The sequence below is a fragment of the Takifugu rubripes genome, chromosome 1, assembly GCF_901000725.2.
Source record: "Takifugu rubripes chromosome 1, fTakRub1.2, whole genome shotgun sequence".
NCBI classification, from domain to species: domain Eukaryota; kingdom Metazoa; phylum Chordata; class Actinopteri; order Tetraodontiformes; family Tetraodontidae; genus Takifugu; species Takifugu rubripes.
The window spans coordinates 24,421,005-24,439,378 of NC_042285.1; the positions used below are offsets into that span (position 1 = coordinate 24,421,005).

General features: G+C 45.6%; 2 protein-coding genes across 6 annotated transcripts in view; one reads left to right on the forward strand and one right to left on the reverse strand.

Annotated features, from left to right (window-relative positions):
* Positions 1 to 12,334, forward strand: part of adarb1b (adenosine deaminase RNA specific B1b) — a 57,333-nt gene extending 44,999 nt beyond the window's left edge. For 4 of the 5 annotated variants that reach the window (XM_029830369.1, XM_029831278.1, XM_029831745.1 and 1 more), the window contains 8 exons: positions 2,138 to 3,063; positions 3,763 to 3,877; positions 4,267 to 4,435; positions 4,564 to 4,715; positions 5,235 to 5,403; positions 7,957 to 8,138; positions 8,919 to 9,097; positions 9,353 to 12,334. In XM_029830369.1, coding sequence (XP_029686229.1) covers positions 2,138 to 3,063; positions 3,763 to 3,877; positions 4,267 to 4,435; positions 4,564 to 4,715; positions 5,235 to 5,403; positions 7,957 to 8,138; positions 8,919 to 9,097; positions 9,353 to 9,529 — 2,069 coding nt within the window. In that variant the 3' untranslated portion in view covers positions 9,530 to 12,334. 5 annotated transcript variants of the gene reach the window in all.
* A 3,424-nt stretch (positions 12,335 to 15,758) lies between these two features.
* agr1 (anterior gradient 1) lies at positions 15,759 to 17,607 on the reverse strand. The gene is made up of 7 exons (XM_003962099.3): positions 17,455 to 17,607; positions 17,316 to 17,379; positions 16,987 to 17,039; positions 16,537 to 16,613; positions 16,376 to 16,439; positions 16,206 to 16,289; positions 15,759 to 16,095 (listed from the first exon to the last, which is right to left on the reverse strand). Exons 1-7 carry the CDS (start codon positions 17,552 to 17,554, stop codon positions 16,046 to 16,048), a joined length of 492 nt encoding a protein of 163 aa, XP_003962148.1. The 5' UTR covers positions 17,555 to 17,607; the 3' UTR covers positions 15,759 to 16,045.
* Positions 17,608 to 18,374: the final 767 nt, after the last annotated feature.

Below are 18,374 nucleotides of genomic sequence, written 5' to 3' on the forward strand. Positions count from 1 at the left end.
TAGATGTCACATTTTTATCTTTTAAAAGTCCTCTGCACCCCAGCATATTAAACTTTAATTAGAATCAGGGTGATACACACAGCAAGCCGTCAAAAGTCGACGTCTCCAAAGAGACGTGCGTTGTTTTGTGTTAGATGTCAGGCGACTATTGTTGCAAACTAGTTTCTGGCGTCTTTTCAAAGTTTGCGAAACATTGGAGGACGGATCTCAAGATAACGCGGAGCGCCTTTCTTCAACTCCAAGGGAAAATTCACAGGAAACATGAAGGGAGTCTCGGCTTTTATGTGACAACCTCAGCAGTTCATAGAGTTCTTTAATCGCATGAATCACCCCCAAATCAAAAGCCCCCCCAACACGTTACGCTTTAGAATAAGAGCTGCGGGGAAGCCTTTTTTCTTGTTATTGATTCATTAGCCCCTGTAGCTTCGGCAGAGCATCTGAGCCCCCAAAGATCCAAGCGTCCCGGATCTTTTGACTTTGCATATTTATCGACTTCTGATTACACAAACGCCGGCATGATGGTAGTCAAGACTGCATGTGTGTGTCGTAGTAAATGCATGATGTTAGCAGCTTCTTTCTTTATCCCTTCTTTAACTTGGAATATTTTTCTCTATGCACAAAATATACTGTCCTACACTTTCCTCCCCACACACCAGAGTGTTCAGTGTGAAATATAATGACATTTTTAAATGTCTAATTGGTTTCTTAACAAATTTAGGTGCTAGCCAACAGGGCACATGCAATTATCTAAGTGTAGAATGCATCAAGAGAAGAAGATATCGGTTCCTGCAGCGGCTGATATCGTTTACTGTGACACGAGTTATAGTTTTCTGTTCAATTATAAGCTAAAAAATCCTTTAAAATGGGACTCCCAGTGACTGTTGAGCTGGTTTCCTGGATTTTTTCTTGCCACAGATACATATTGCCTGCTCAAATTAACAACCTATACACTCCTGGTGTACCTCACCTTTGCCTGGCGGTGCTGGGATGGTGCAGCGTGATATTTCAAACTGCAGACTGTTGAATTGTTTATCAATGTTTGCGCTTAAGATATTCCAGGGACGTTTCATCTTTGTTTATGAGGAAAAGGCCGCCCTCTCCATTCTTTTAGCCTTCAGAATTTTAGCGTAGCTGCTCAACCTTCTCATTAAGAAGGAACTGGATGAATGGCACCTCGTTAAAAGCAGACTTTGGGCTCAGATTTTTCTAATTTTACGAAGGACGTGAATTCCAAAGTGTTGAAAATGGTTAAACAGCCTTTTCTTAACTTCCCAGCGTGTCGCAGGTCCCAGCTTTAGCTCGTGCGCTGTAGGTGGAGTCCTCGCCTTCTGCGTCTTTGACCTTATTTCCTGTTTGCCTGGTCCTCAGCTCCTCCCCCTGCACTCCTCTCTGCACTCCCCGAACCCGACCTACAAACCCCACTCATGCACTCTGCGGCCTCTCTTTCTCCTAAGTACCGCAAGGAGTAACCTATCAAGCCTTTGCTGAAGGATGTTATAAATGAAAATTTTTGCCAATATTCCATCCGCTTTGCTAACTGGATTCAGTGATATGTGTGCCCCAGTAGAGCAGATTTCTGAGGCTGCACTTTCGAACCGAACGTTTGGCGTGTGAACATATCTAATTTCACCGTGGGTACTCAAGCAATTAAAAATTGATGGAATTGATGATAAACAGCTCTGCGTGCATCTAAGCGTCTGTGTCGAGGGTTGATGTGTGTTCCCATTTGCGGGTAGTTCTGTTTGAGTACCCAACCAGAAAATGTACTGTAGCTGTTAAATCTGAAAATATATTTCTCCCCCGAAAAGCCCTTTCATGAGTGTAACATAAAAGGACAATTCTGCCAGCAATAGCATGTAACCAGACATAAAGTCATGTCTCGACAGCATTTCTATTAGCTCATTTCCCTCTTTTAAAACACCGCGTCCCTCCAGTATTTGTGTATGTCATGAGTTTTCTATATTCAGTCGTGTTAACGGGAGATTTTATGTGTTTAAATCAAATGAAAAGACTTGGTGTGATATTGGAACACAAATCATAAGTTCAGTTGCAAAGAGTGATAAAGGAATCTATAAATTTTGCATTTACAAGATCCTGCAACGAAGGCGTTGTAAGTTACTCTTTCTGGGCACCGCAGGTTCAAGCAGCACTGATGTTAAGGAAAACCGAAACCTGGACAACCTGTCCTGCAAAGACGGGGTGGGGGTGGCCGAACAGCTCCCCAATGGAGGCGGCCTGGGCGGTCGAAAGCGCCCCCTAGAGGAGGGAAACAATGGGCATGCGCACTCAAAGTTCCGGGCCAAAAAGCGCAAGAAAACGCCTGGGCCGGTCCTGCCAAAGAACGCTCTGATGCAGCTGAATGAGATCAAACCGGGCCTACAGTACAAACTGCTGTCTCAGACCGGGCCAGTCCACGCGCCGGTCTTTGTCATGACCGTGGAGGTCAATGGACAGATTTTTGAGGGCATGGGCCCGACCAAGAAGAAGGCCAAGCTAAATGCAGCTGAGAAAGCGCTGCGGTCCTTCGTCCAGTTCCCCAATGCCTCAGAGGCCCACCTGGCCATGGGCCGAACGTTAACGGTGAACACAGACTTTACGTCCGACCAAGCCGACTTCCCAGACATGCTCTTCAACGGCTTTGAGACACCGGCCACGCCTGAAGAGTCCTTCTATCTAGGCTCCAATGGTAGCAGCTCTTTAAACTCATTAGGGGAATACCCGCTGCCCACGCCACCCGGCAGTAACCTCGCCCAGGCCCCGTTGCCCCCCCCATCAGCTTTCACCTCCCCCTCCAGTGGCAAAAACCCAGTCATGATCCTCAATGAGCTCAGGCCAGGCCTCAAGTATGACTTTGTCTCAGAGAGCGGCGAGAGCCACGCCAAGAACTTTGTGATGTCAGTAACGGTGGACGCTCAGACGTTTGAAGGCTGCGGTCGCAACAAGAAGCTGGCCAAAGCCCGGGCGGCTCAGGCCGCCCTCTCAGCCCTCTTCAACATACAGCTAGACCAGACGCCATCCCGGCAACCCATCCCGAGAGAGGGATTGCAGCTTCACCTACCCCAGGTAAGATCACTGGACACTTTAGAAATTGCAGAAGAAACTCAATTCCAACCCAAAGTTGATCACATTCTTTCTCCATCTGCTGTTCTTTTTTCATGATTATCAATACCAGGGGGCTTTTTTTATTTTTTTATTTATTAACTCACCTGTCTTGGTCTGAGCGCTCATTCCCACTTTTTTAAGATTAAATGCCAAAGACGACCTTGATATTTGAAAGTCAAATGATCCGGCTACGAGTGGGTGACTCCAAAGTAGCGTGGAAGTAATGTGAGCTAATCTCTTTCATTTGTGGCCATCCAGCCATCATCTCTCCTCCCGCGGTTGTCATCACTTTCCATCACATTAGTGGTATGATAAAGAACCGGGGAGAGAACAAAGGACGCCTAGTTCAAATGAAGCTTTTATTCCGAGAGTTTAGCTACCTCTTTCGGGACACCGAGAAGCACGTTTATTTGTGATCCACTATCAGATGGGAGAAGCTACATAACAACTGTCATGTTTTGCTGACACAGCCTCACTTTTATGCCTGTGAGGAGCACCTCAGGGAGTCAGCCTCGCTTCACTTGTTGAAGCAGACTCTTTGACAGGTACACCGTGTTCCTCGGGAGGCTAAGAGAAGACGACGCTGACATGTCTGTTGCGAGCTTTGTTGTTGTCTGTGTCCAAGTTCTTTTTTGTGTGAACGCCGGCCTGTGATTTCAGGTTCTGGCTGATGCCGTCTCTCGCCTGGTGGTGGATAAATTCAGCGAGCTCACAGACAACTTCACCTCCCCCCATGCACGACGGAAAGTCCTGGCTGGAGTCGTCATGACAACAGGTAGATTTGAGGGAGTTTCGTGTCCAAAACTTACTGAGGCAACAGCCTGTTTTCAGGTATTATGCAAAGAGGAAATTCAAGTCGCAAAGCTAGTTGCTACAGTAAATTAGACTCCTCGAAAGCAAAGGACTAATTTAAAAGACAGGATGCAACAACAATATTTAAAGGATTTGTTTATCCAAAGACAAAATACCATGAAATTAGTTTCAGGGAGGGAAGTTTGTTCAAGCCCTGAATTATACTTCGGCAGACATTCCACAGCGTTACATTAGGCAAGACCGGCCTTCACAGGTTAGCGGTGGGGTTGCGTCCTCTCGAGAACAACAGGCTGGTCCATCGGATTGTTTGTCCTTTAGCTAACGTGCCTCTCCTCTCTCCACCCCCGACAGGCACAGATGTGAAGGAAGCGCAGGTCATCTGCATCTCCACCGGAACAAAATGCATCAACGGTGAGTACATGAGCGACCGCGGCCTGGCGCTGAACGACTGCCACGCTGAGATAATCGCCCGACGCTCCCTCATCAGGTACCTCTACTCCCAGCTGGAGTTCTTCCTCAGGTCAGTGGACGGCCGTCCTTTCTCTTCTTATTGATCCACTAACATGTATATTTGCGCTGCCTGAGTCCGGCTTGAACGTGCACGGTTGCATATACCCGCACTAAACGGCTGTTTGCCTGTCGCCTTAGCAACAACAAGGAGGACCACCAGAAGTCAATATTTGTCCACTGTGAGAAGGGAGGCTACAGGTTAAAGGACAACGTACAATTTCACCTCTACATCAGCACTTCGCCCTGTGGAGACGCCAGGATCTTCTCTCCACACGAAGCCGGCGTTGAAGGTACTGAGCGCTGCCTCGGTTGTGTTCAATGTGTACCCCCCCCCCCTCCAGCTCATGCTGCATTTTGTTTAATTAAAATTTGACTTACAAATACACATTATGGATGCGTTTAAACAAGGCTGAAGTAATTAGAGCTTTTTGTCATTCGCCGTGCGTCTCTGTCAGCCTCCCTCCCGCCCAGCTCACCCTCACTGTCTGTCTGATTAACCCCCCTCTTACTCCTGTCAAAGTGTTTTCCGTCGCACATGGCAGCCTGAATAGAAAACATCCACACTCAATTAGTCACTGAATAGACGGCACCCGCCGTGTCAGAAAACATTGATAACGTAATAACAAATAATGGGTGGAAGACATTTTTCTGCTTCCGTTTCTTTCATTGCTTTGTCACACACACATTTGCATGTAGATTAAGATGCTTCCGCAGTGCTTTGAACCACCCGCCTCTCATTTCTGCTGCTCTTTGTCTCATCGCTGTCTCCTCTACCTCTTCCCCCCCCCCGTACCTGCTGCCCGGTTTAGATCAGGGAGACAGACACCCCAACCGGAAAGCACGGGGCCAGTTAAGGACCAAAATTGAGTCGGGGGAGGGGACCATTCCAGTGAGGTCCAGCAACACCATCCAGACCTGGGACGGGGTGCTACAAGGGGAGAGGCTGCTGACCATGTCCTGCAGCGACAAGATCGCCAGGTAGTTTTGTGTTTATCTGTGTATTTTTATTTTTATACTTATTTTTAACAACTTTCTCGCGCTCCCGGAGGCGCCTCCAATTATCTGTCCTCCTCTTCACTGCTGCTCCTCCGTCTTTCCGCGCTGGTCAGGATTAGACAAATATCAAATGGAATTTATTCACACAGAAATGGATATTTTACTTCACGTCCTTTACATGTTTCATTAGTATTTCATTGTCTAACTCTTGCAGCCAGGCCTGACGCGCTGTTGGTATAGTTTATTCCCTCCCACGTCCATGAATCACATTAATACTTACTGCCATTTCATGTGTATCATTTCTTCTGGCAGTGTCAGGGACAGCAGCATTGATGGATCGTCTGTCCCTGGGCGCCCCCCCCCCCCCCCCCCCACCACCACCAGCATCCTCCTTCTACAACAGATCATTGCATCTTTAGTCTCTGTCCTTGTTCAAGGCAACATGTTGCCTCCCCTGTAAAGAATGACAATTCACTGCCATAACTCGTCTCTCTCCTCACCTCTTTCTCTACCCGGGCTTGTGATGCACACAAGGTTGATTAAATTTCCAGCCTGTACTTGAAGTACGGCGGGTTAGCCGTGCAGCGGATGCCGTTTGCAACAGTGGCCCTTTCGGTGATTTAGAAACGCCGTGGCCGGCCGGTGCCGAGCGATCCAAGTCAGTAGAGGGAGAAATAGGTTGTGGTGCCCACACGTCATTGTGTCTTTTATTTGCTGACAGCTTTTGCTCGATAACTTGGAAAATCTAGATGGCTTTAATCTAGTACGATGACCATGCAGCCCTTTCCGTTTCAGATAAAGAACGGGTGTTCTGTCTCCACCGTGGAGGTAGAACCAGAGCTTCTCACTCATGACAGTTGCTAAACAGGATGAAAAAAACAGGCCCCCCACCTTCCCTGTTTCCCTGTGCGAGGGATCGTTAGTCTGCTACTGACTAGAAAACTCTGGCCCTTAATTTTTTCCTCCTTGTACGGATTTGTCTCTTGTCATTGTCTCTTTGATTACATGCTCAGCCCCGCGGATTCACACAGAACCAGCAGATTTTTTTTTTTTCCCCACAGATCCTTCAGTGATCCCATTAGCGAGCGAGTAAAGCTGTTGTGGCTTATTTGATCGTCGTCTCGCCTCCCGTCATCGTTTCTCCAGAATCTATGTGTATGACTAGTCTCTCTCTCTCACTCTCTCTCTCTCTCTCTCTCTCTCTCTCTCTCTCTCTCTCTCTCTCTCTCTCTCTCTCTGTGTAAATGTCTCTGCACACCCGGTAACAAATCAGGCAGCGCAGCGGAGAAGCGGAGAGACGTTTGACAGGAATTAAAGCTGCGTGCGTCTGAAAACTACTGCAACCTGCGCTGACAGTGTTTCAATCCTTTTGTTGGGAAAATGTGTGTGTGAGTGCACGTCCACGTTCCAGCATATTATGAGGCCGTTTGCTGAATGTGTGCTTTACTGCTCGCAGCTATGAATTTAGAGGTTTCATTTACCCCCCTCCCTCTGTTTTTCCACACCATCTCACGCTCTCCTTCACATACACATTCAGAGAATATTGGATATAGAAACAACAGGCTGGATCTGTTGCCTGGAGTCTTGTTCTTGTTCTCATTGTGGGTCCGTGCTGGAGAATTAACAGTGGAATCTTAAGTTAGGAATGATACCTTCCAGTTTTGGACCTTGTGCTTTTCGGAAAGGAAAAACTCTAACTTTGCCTAACTTCGTCAGGCAACAGTAAGGGTTTCGGCACCCCTGCGCTAATGTTGAACACACATCAGAAGTGGTGTGAAAATGGCTACATCGGCCCAGAATTGAGATGGTGGTTCCGTCAAGAACAGTCTCCTCAAGCAGAGTGAAACTCTGCCGTTTATAAAGGTTCCATTTACGCTTGGAAGCTCTTTGTTTTTTGAGAAACACCTTCCTTTTTACTACCCCCTCACATCTGTTTCCCTCACCTGTTTTTCTGACAAACACACCAAGACACACACACACACACACACACGTTTTACAATTCAGGCGTCATTCGTTTTCTTTGACGGCCCCTCCCCTCTCAGACGACGCTTCACAGACCATGTCAATGGGAAAATGTCTTTAGAGAGATGGTTAATAACTACCTATTTTCAATAGAATTTAGATTTTTCTGACGGCGCACCAGTGTGAGCGATCGTGCGTGGCGGATTGCATTGGTGTTTAATTCAGGGAAGCACGATCCCGTACTGGTTCCTTTCCATGTATTATAAAGTCTTGTTTTCTTTATTCTTTCTGAAGCTGCCACCTATATTACAGTGTTTCATATGTGGAAATGTGGAAGATGAGACACTTAACTTCCACTGCTATTGATATAACATTCATGATTCTGACCCACTTTGATGTACATTAGATTAAAGCAATATAGCAGTGCTTTATTGAGTTCTATATATAAAAGAAATGTGGAAATACTGTTTCTTCAAATAATTTATTGAAAATCACCACTCACTGACTTGCCGTTACATTAATTTAAAGAGTCAAATCAGCCTTCACATTATTGTTATTTGTTGTTATTTGTAGGTGGAACGTTGTGGGCATTCAGGGCTCTTTGATGAGCTATTTCACAGAGCCCATCTACTTCTCCAGCATCATCCTGGGCAGTCTTTACCACGCAGACCACCTCTCCAGGGCCATGTACCAGCGCATCGCAGACATCGAGGACCTTCCCCAGCAGTTCACCCTCAACAGGCCCCTGCTCAGCGGTCAGTCCCGACTCCAGTGCGCAGTAAAAATGAGAGTTCTTATCTGTGTAGAATGAATGAAGCCGAGGCGCATAATGAACTAAGAATACCTGAGCTGAAAAGCAGTTTAACACAAAAAAAACCTCAACGAAACAAGAGTTCTGGAAAAAAAGATCCGCGTGCGTATCAGCCCATCCGATGGGAACAACATCACCCGGCCGGTGGCTGGATGCTGCTCCTGCTCCTCCTCCTCTCTGGTTGCTCACTAAATGGTGGGTAAAGGATGTAATAGAGGGAGGTTATTAACCTTTTACGCTTAAGAGAGTTTTTAGCAGCGAGCCGCTGCGCGAGTGGAGCACCCAGAATTTCATCCCCTTTAAATCATCGTCTGCCACAAGTGCTGCCAGATGGAACCAAGGAGCTTAATACACACATACACACACGGAGGGCAGAACACCAGGATTTATGGCTTCCATATATCTCCCATTTACGCTCCTGGCTCAGTGAAGGCTGATGGCCAAGAGGGGGGCAGGTGGAGAGCGGGCTCTGACCTCAGTCCTCCTGGCTGGATGATGTTTTGTAACTACTCAGCTGGGGGGAAATGAAGGGATGGGCTGTCAGCTGCCGATAGCTCATCTATGGTTTAATAAGTTTCCGGGTCTCCCGAAGGAGATGGGGAGGAAGGACAAAGGGAAAATGTTTTTGACCCTTTCAGACATGATTTAGAGGGTCTTGTTATACAAGATTATCCGGATCTTGTTCGTCAGATTTCTGTCCTTAAAGTTTTGCATTTGTTTCCAGGTATTAGTAACGCTGAGGCCAGGCAGCCTGGGAAGGCACCCAACTTCAGCGTGAACTGGACGGTTGGGGACCAGGGCCTGGAGGTGATCAATGCAACCACAGGGAAGGACGACATGGGTCGCGCCTCACGTCTCTGCAAGAACGCCCTGTACAGCCGCTGGGTCCGCCTTCACTCCAAAGTAAACACACTATTATTAGTGCAAATATCATCACTAGTGTAAATAGTAAATGAGTTGTTTTTATGTCTAATAGTAAATATAATGTAATTTCAAGGTTAGACTGGTGAGGGGGGCTTTATGTCATGTAGTGCAACCCATCACCAGAGGGTGTGTGACCCTTTTAAGCATCGTTCATGTGTACTTGAACCAAAACAACAAAATCTCTCATTTCTTTCCTGGCATCATTTTCTGACCTTTGTTTCCGTCTCCTTTCAGCTGTCCTCTATCTTGTCCAACAAGATGCTAAAGCCCAGCTCGTACCACGAGGCCAAGCAGGTGGCCTCAGAGTACCACTCTGCCAAGCAGGCGCTCATTAAGGCCTTCCACAAGGCCGGACTTGGGGCCTGGGTAAAAAAGCCCATTGAGCAAGACCAGTTCACTCTCAGCTCCTGATTCTGTTCATGGACCAGCGGACCCCGACTCCCCCTGGACCTGGCTCTGATTAAGAGACCTCCCCCCTCCCTCTACCCTCTGAATGACAACCCCACTGACACTTACCTCCGTCCCACAAATCGACGCGCATGTGCACTTTGTGCTTGTGGAAATGAACGTGCATCGTTTCACAAACCACCCGTAGCTCATCGATCGGACCCCAGCCTCACTGTGGCTCATCCCACCGTGTTTGCTTTCTGTCCTTTTTAATCCTGTGTTGTTTTTAAAAAAAATCTGCTTGTTTTTCTGTTTTTAAACTGGAATTTGTTGTTTAAATTAAGTTGTGTGTCTTTCATCATGTTTTTAACGCTGTGGAGTGTCCGTTTAGGGTCCAGCTAAGCCTAAAAACACTACATTTGTTCTATATACCATGTGTGAACCCGGGGGTGGGGGGGTTGAAGGAAACCTTTAATGAACTTTTATTCAAAGATGAATCAAACTTCAGGATGTAAATGTTATATTTAATAGAAAGAGAAAACTGTTATATAACAGCTAATGTGGGTTTTCTGGTACGCTCCTCATAGAAGACTTCATGAAAAAAAGGCTGTGGGGCGGGTGTCACCATCAAGAGTTCTTCTTGAAGTTGTTTTAACGTCATTCATTCCATACTGGAACCACAAGGGGACCTCATCGTCACCTCCCGACCCCTCCCCTCACCTGGGGCGAGCTCCGGGAGGTGCTGCACGTCGTACTTTCTCTCGATCTTAAGCCATGGCTTTGCATGGGAACAAAACTGGGAACCCTTTAGAAGAGACGACACGGGTTGGAGAGCTTCCGCCACGTGACTTATATCTGAAAGGATGCCAGCATCTTCCTCCACAGGCAGCTTTGAATCCTCTTCTCTGGTTTTTAGACTTCCTCTGGTTGGATTTTGGAGGGGACGGTCGGAGCGTTTGTCTCGTGTTTGTCTCCACATTCGGGCATTTATTGGACGAACGTTGCCGTTGAGAATCGATATCATGAAGCAGACCTTTTTTTGTAATTCCGTGGCAGGGACCCATGTCAGTCATTACTGTAAATAGAAGGCTCATCTGTGTACTGTAGTACCGCGCACGGCGACGACGCTACCTGCACTCTGAGATGCAAACGTGCTTCGACCCCTCCACGCCGTCCCCTCCGAGGAACGATCACCTGCACTTCCTGTGTGAACAGCAGTAGATTATAGCCCAAACATGTGTCGATGTGAACGACCCCCCCCCCCCCCCATCTCACCTCGCCACAGTTACAGCCCGAGCGTACAAACGTCCACGTTTCAGGTGTGCATCTGCAGGGAAACGTGCGTGTGTGTTGAACGCCGGGCGCACTTCTGATGTCTGTAATCAAGCGTATTCTGTAGAAATCTTCACCAAAGAAAAACACTGTCCATGTTTGTTTTTTACCCCCCCCCCCCCCTCCCTTTTTTGAATCAGCCCTTTACTGTTGTTTTGTACGCACCCTGAAAACTGTATGACTTGTACAAAAAAAAAAGAAAAGAAAAAACTGCGTTATGGTCGATGTCCGGGCAGAAATTAACGCATCTGTAGCCGTCTTTTGGATCATCTCCACCTCCGGTCAGTATTGCTGCAGTGTAGTAGTTTAATGTATCCAGAGAACGAAGGAGAAGGTCTGGATTCAGCCCATCCTGCTAAGTTCGGACTCACGTTGGGGCAAGTGTGACGCCTACGCCGGACAGCATGGCGCCACCCTGATCGCAGTTGTAGCCACGAGTGTATTTTTTTTCAAAGATATGTATATTGTATATGCACTCTAAGGTGTCCCGGCCGACCTCCACCAGCTTGCATGTGTGATGTCATGTATGTACATTGTCCCGAACATGTTCTGGTTGTTCTGAGTGTCACATAAGGAGGAAAAGGGAATCTTGTGTTCGCTTGAAGGTCCAAACCGTGGAATTTGGGACTAATAATCACGTCAAACTGTGATCCAGTTCTCTGCCCCCGCGACCCAGATGCATACGGAAGACCCTTGTGAAGCCACAAGCAATATCTCTGATGTCTCCATGGCAGGAGTGTGTTTTCCCCCATCTGCAAAGCTCTGAGGAGCCTTCTCCGTCTGTCCTTCCTCCACTGAAGACCACCCAGCCGGCCCCCCCAGCCTTCCACCCTTTCTGTTGACTGCACTAAAGATGTCAACTGATGATGTCATGATCTAAACCCGTCCCTGTTCCGGGATCGGATGAAAACTTCTGCTCACCCCTCTGCGAATGCCCCAGCCTTGCAGTCTTGTCTCTGTTTTGTTTTTTTATTTATTGATCCCCCCCCCCCCCCCCCCCCTTTCCTGTGGGTTGGGGCTCCTGGGAGTGTTTGCCCACTCAGGGGTTTTTAAACCCACCACGCTCCCCATTTTCTTCAGTCGCCCCCGCGTGTGAAGACCCCCCACGGACAGAATCCTTGGAAACCCTGCATGTACCGACACTGAAGCTGCACCTCGCATGATGACAAACTTTTAAAGGACTATAGAAAAAAAGATAGATATATACAGTCTAAAAAGAATAAAGGAGGAATAAAAGAGTTCTTAGTTTTCTTTTGCACATTGTTGTCATTTTTTGTGGTTTTATTGTCTGTTTTGAAAAGATCCAATTTATTTTGAAAGATATTCAGTCAGGACAAGAAGTGTAAAGTTGTTCAGAATAGTTATTTTAATATTTTATTATATTAGAATCACATTTTGAATTATTTTAGGGGTATTAACCCATTCAAATTGCAAAAACCTCAGTGACAAAGATTCCTGTGTCAGGCAATTAAAAATGTTTTCTTGGGACAAAAAAAACAGCTTCTGCCTTGTTTGCTTCACTGGCTGGTAGTGGCCTCTGCCGTAGCACGTTTTCACCTACAGATCTGACAGGAAAGTTGGTTCAGTCCGGCCTACGCCGGGTTTTCCATCATCCCGATGATGTCATTAGGAGGCAGATTCGCCGCACTTACATGTCAGGGAATACGTCCATGACATTCGTCTCCTATAGCAACCAACCCAAACATAAGTGTGTGGTGGGCTCTTACCCAAATATTGGTTTTCTTACACTTTGTTATTGAAATCTAATAAATGGGTACAGTTGGCAGAATGACAAAGGAACGTAATACCAGAGGCCAGAAGCTACATAAGATACAATTATTTGTTAGTTTTCAGACAAGAAAAGTTGCAAATCAGTCCCAGACATTTCCACCTACCACCACTTCTGATGAATGATATCAGGAAATTGTTCATGAGAAGGAAAAGGGGGAATATTTCCCCCCTTGAAGGTCTGCTTATGCTCAGCCTCCCACAGATTGATGACTAACACTGAAAAATTCAACAGCCATCCTCAATAATCCTGTTGATGTCCTGTTGCAGACCCGTCACCGGACAAATTAATGCAAAGACAGTCCAGAGGCGTCCTGCTGCCCATGTAAACCTCATTATCATCACATCTGGTAGGGCAGAAACATGAGTGACAGCCAGGTGGACAACAGGAAAGCAGCGGAATCGCCCTCCAGTTTGTAACCTGTTGCAGCCGACGCTCAATGCTCCGGTTTGACCATCGCGGTACCAACGAAGTTCTCCTGGAGGACTAATCTCGGTGCTTCAAAACGCCCAAACGTCTGAGTGCAGCAGGCAGAAGAGCCGAGGCTGGTGAGGCCGGCGGGTGCTCTGCAGCAGTTGGAGTGTGAGAGCGAGGGCAGCAGCTTTGCCCCTGAGAGAAATGACAAATCATTAGCTTTGGTCTGGAGGTAAATGGGAGCCACAGTCTTTCAAGGCCCACATTTCCATTTCAATTTTCTGCTCAATGGAGTTGATGTATGTGACGAATCACATGGTAAGACCGCGCTCAGCCTCGGCCCGGCTGCAGCCCCCCGCTTTTCTCAGGTGGGAGTACCTTTGTGACCTTGTGTGTGTGTGTGTGTGTGTGTGTGTGTGTGTGTGTGTATGTGTCCTCACTCAGCTTGGCATTGAAGACATTGTCCCAGAGTCCAAGGCAAAGGGGGTATAGTGTCTCCACCTGTAACACACCTGATAAAATGAACTGATTCAAAATCAAAGATTTAATACGCTGATTATGGATTCATGTGTGTGTGTTCAGGCCAAGTATCTGAATACCTCCACCACCCAGTGGGCTCTTGGTCTTTTGATGGAGGAAACTGCATTTGAGCCCTGAAATATTTAAGTATTTGTGACACTAACATCTCTCTGCTCTCCAGAAGCGGCTGGTAATTGCACATGGACCAGTATAAAACCAGCCGCCAACCAGTGACTCGTGGTTGGTGGGTTACATGATCTGAAACCTACCGTGTCTTTTAAACTTTAATCATGTATCAGCTGAGCTTTGTGCAGCAGCTAGGTGCTGCAGGGGGAAATTAATTGACATAACTCATCTGTTCTAGGTAATAGCAGAACCCTGTGTGTGTGTGTGTGTGTGTGTGTGTGTGTGTGTGTGTCTGTGTGTCTGTGTGTGTGTGCGTGTGTGTGTGTGTGTGTGCTGAGCAGAGAGAAGAACGTGTCAAGAGGAGCCTCAGACTGAGCTTATCTGTGGGCTCAGGCCTTTCTTTGTCACAACAGCTCTTTTCTGACGAGGACTCTTTGAACCTGACAGAATAATTATAACGGAGGGAGGACAGAAGAGCTGACATTTGCATTTTGACCTTTTTGATTTACAGGGTGAAAATTGCTCCTCGTTTGCCGTAGAATCCATTATACCAGTCTGCCCTTGCGTTTGCCTGCGTGTGTGAGGGTAAACGTAGCCATTTTCTTGCTGTTACACGCTGAATGTGTGTGTATATATAATGTGCATTTGCATGCAGGTAGTGTTTATGAGGAGGGTGAAAGAATAGATTTATGCCACATTACCGGGCCACTTCTTCATTAGGGAGCTGTTTTCCTGTAAGCGGACTCTATTTGAATAGATAAATTGTCCAAACAGAGTGCAAACGGCGGTTAATCACTTGGTGTCCTTGTCAAGGGCACCGAGTCAAACCGAGGAAGTTCAGCGCGAAAATATTCTGGCAAATTTAAGGTTTCCTACTTTAAACTAGAGTAATAAGGAATACTGGGTTATTTTCCTCAGTGGACACAGGAGCCATGCATCATGGGAGATTTTGCCACCACGTTTTTTTCGTCGCACCACGTTTTGCTAACTTTGCAAACTAACAAAATCTGCTGAAATTTAAGGGGATTTGTGTGTGTGTGTGTGTGTGTGTGTGTGTGTTTTACATAAGATTGCAATGATGTTTCAAGCCTAAAGTGAATTGTGTATTGCTCTGTACAGTACTGTTACAAATAGCAAGACAATGTTTTTCCCGCCTGAACGGCTCAATTATTTATTCTCTAAAATAAAACTCACTCATTAAGTATTTTAACGTCAGTGCAAACATGAGGGGTACAGGTATAGATGATTCTGCAGCCAACCACCACGGGGCCTCGGACTTTATTCATCTTTTAGTAACCCATATCGTATATAACAATATAAAGGTCATTTTAATGAAACCTCTCAGTGTTTTCAACCATTTTATGTCTGGCAAGGTGAGGCTCATATTGTTGAACCACTGCGGAAGAAAGTGTGTTGGAAAGACTTTTCACTGCAATGAGGCAGTCTGGGAACTGTCAGGCACCAAACAGGAAAATAAAGAATTCTGAGCTGTCAAACGCATTTGATGTTACTACATGAAACCATGAAGTGTCACTAGCTAGAAAATCTCCTGAGTGTATGAGAAATCATCACGGATCCTTCTGCAAGTCAGAATTCTGGAAAATACACGAGAGAAATGATGACATGTCTGCTTCAAATGCTGGAAAAAATGTAGGAAAAAAAAATCGTATTTTTTATTCTTATTATATTATTTAAATGTGATTTTTAATAAATTTGAAGCCATCAATACCCTCAAGCAATTAGAAGAGTGTCCCCGCTTCTATGAAGTCTAATAATAATAATAATAATAATAATAATAATAATAATAATAATAATAATAAATAAATAAATAAAAGAGCGGGTCTTTGGGGTAAAGCTTCCGAACGATGACGCCCTGTCACACTGGTGTCACCAGGTGCAGCGTCTCTTCTCCACAACGGAGCTTTAACAATTAAAAACAGCTCATTAATTATTGCTCATTGTGACGACACCAGACCGGCATTGCGCGGACTGCGGCGACCGCCTTCTGCAGAGTTTGGAGATGCCATTAAAGCGCAAAGATGGGCCATTTAACATTCATAACAAATGCTGAAAGAATGGTGGAAGCTTTATTTCTTCGTTTTTTTTTACCTGTCCTCGCGTTATTTGTGCGGCGTTTGCGAATAAACGCAAAACGCACTCACAAGATCCGGACTTTTGTACTACAGTGACACCTAGTGGACAAAACACGCCAAGCTGAGAGTTCTATCCGGCTCTAATTTGTTGATCTTGAACATTTATATGACAGTGATGTTTTATTTGACAGTAAATCCACAAAGGTCAAATTTAAAACATGTCGTCCGTCGTGACTGGTCAGAGGTCAGAGGTCACTGGAAGCCGTGTCAGAATTCAGTGTGCAATCGAACTTTTGCTTGCTTCATACTCTGCAGCACTGATGAAGAGCAAAACACAAAAAAGGTCAACACGATAAACCAGCTTCTTTGCTTTCCTTGCACTGCTTCACCATAAAATGGCAGAACAACGAGCAGAAAGGTCACTCACGGTGTGCCATGTCGCCGGGCTCGTAGGTGTACTGTCGATTGCTGTACTTTCCCTTGATTTCTGTGCGCACAGTCATACTTGGATCTGTAGAATGATGGGGAAAAAACAGAGGATTGTGTCAGCACAGAAGCTGCTGGTTCATTATCAACTGATAATAGCATTACTCATACCAACAAAGAGGATTCTGGGAACGTAGCTGCCATCAGGGGTCATATTGGGGACCCATGTCTCCTCCTGTAGTGGGAAAAGGGTGTGTTACATAAAACATGTCCTCCGCTTTGCTTCTCTTATGCACCTTTTACATGAAATAAAGCGGACAGTGTTTACTTACCACCGTGTTCAACATGACAAAATGTTCTTTGCCCATTTTCTGGATGGATTTTTCAGCAGCAAAAACCTTTTTTAGTGCTGCAGAGAAGCCAAAAAAGGGAGATAATGTTTTCAGCCTGAGTGGAAGGAGGCAGGTTTATCTTCTACGCAAATGGGAGCTTGTGTGGTTTACTTTCATTTTAGACAAATATCCAAAACAAAAGCCAGAATTCTTATTCTCTCTTGTTTTCTTCTCCTGTAGATGGTCTTTATTGTTTATGTGCTGTAGAAACCAGTCTGGCTCCTGCCTCTACAGAACCAGCTGGGTGACTAATGGGTATCCAACTACCTTTTCTTTCACAGGCAGTAAAGAACACACCCGTAACGTTCCCCGGACTGACAGCGGGCGATGAGCGAACCTGTATTCCTGCACTTTTACATGCTTCCAATAAAACCGATAATGCCGCCGTACCTTGACTGAACTGGCAGTCCTCTTTATGATGGATGACCATCAGCGGCTTCCCGCTGTGGGAACAACCACAGAGACACAACTCAAAACACAACATTCCTTAATACAAAGAGTACAGTGGCAGGTGTGTACAACATTAACCCTATGCTTCTTAAACTCCAAACTCTTAAACTTTACATAGTCTTACTACAATGAATCATGCCTATAGGATCAGCTATTAATAAAAGATCGTCTTTATAAGTAAACTGCAAATTTGAATGATCTCCCTCTTCTGACAATCGTGCTTGCAACAACAAAAGTCTTAAATATGAGTCAGGAGTGGTAGGTCTTACCTCTTAACCATCTTTGCTAGGCCCTCTTCATAGCTTTTGGCCCACTCTAGATTCTCCCCCCATCCTGAGGAACAAACCAGCTTTTCATCTCCATCCTTTCACCTCCAAACCTTGGACTTAGTATTGAACAGTGACCCACCTCGTGCCAGGGATGGAACTGGATTTGCTTTCTTTTTTCTCTGCCGCTCAGTGCTGGCGCAGACGACACAGAGTACAAGTACCAAAAGTGAGCGAAGCATCTCTTTCTGTCCTCAGAGGGAGCTCCAGTGACAGTGAAAACTTGGTGACGCCCTCATTTAACAATCCGATCTTCTTTGTGCCTCTTACGCCTGTACATGATTCACCATTCAGGTTTGACAAGGCCACAATTCAAATGGCTGTTTCTAAAAGTTGTAGTTATTTAAAGCTCCTGGCGCACTCATGCTACATGTGGGGCTCGCTGCTATTCATTTGAGTAGAAAAATACACTTCTCTGCCATTAAGTTAAATGTGATTTGGACCAACACTCTAAATCTGACAAATTACTTTATAATTTCATCCATAACTTCTAATGTGCTCTCTTCAAGTGTCAGCCAGTAGAGATCTTCCCCTCATTGCCTGCAACGACCAGCGAGGCGTTTGTTTGTTAGCAAAATAAGCTGAAACCATGTGAATGGATTTTAATGCAGTTTTCAGGGATTGTTGATAATGAGCCCAGGGACAGATGATTACATTTTGGGAATGTTCTGGATTCTGAAGAGACTTTGATTTTCCAAAAAATAAAAGCCAAGGGGTTTTGATCATCACGCAACCTAGTGTCTTGCGTAACCTTGCATATCAATACGACTGGTTCTGGTTAACTTTTACTTCTCATTAAGTAAAGAACTTTCCTTTAAACAATTAAAGGAAGTCACAGATCCCCCTATATACTTGGCGGAGGTTTGGACTCTCCGAGTTCTGTTTTTCCTAGTTTGATTTTAACATATTTTTTAATAATGTATTCAGCAAAGTCATAATACCAGCAAATACCACATACCATAATACCAATAAAACAAGTGATTCTTAAATGACACTTAAAAA

What these genes read in the sequence shown, in the direction of transcription:
- agr1 (XM_003962099.3), bottom strand. Translation starts at nt 17,554, where the DNA reads ATGCTTCGCTCACTTTTGGTACTTGTACTCTGTGTCGTCTGCGCCAGC. An exon ending in AGTTCCATCCCTGGCACGAG is followed by an intron (nt 17,380 to 17,454) that starts GTGGGTCACTGT and finishes TTTGTTCCTCAG; the next exon opens with GATGGGGGGAGAATCTAGAG. An exon ending in CTAGCAAAGATGGTTAAGAG is followed by an intron (nt 17,040 to 17,315) that starts GTAAGACCTACC and finishes TTGTTCCCACAG; the next exon opens with CGGGAAGCCGCTGATGGTCA.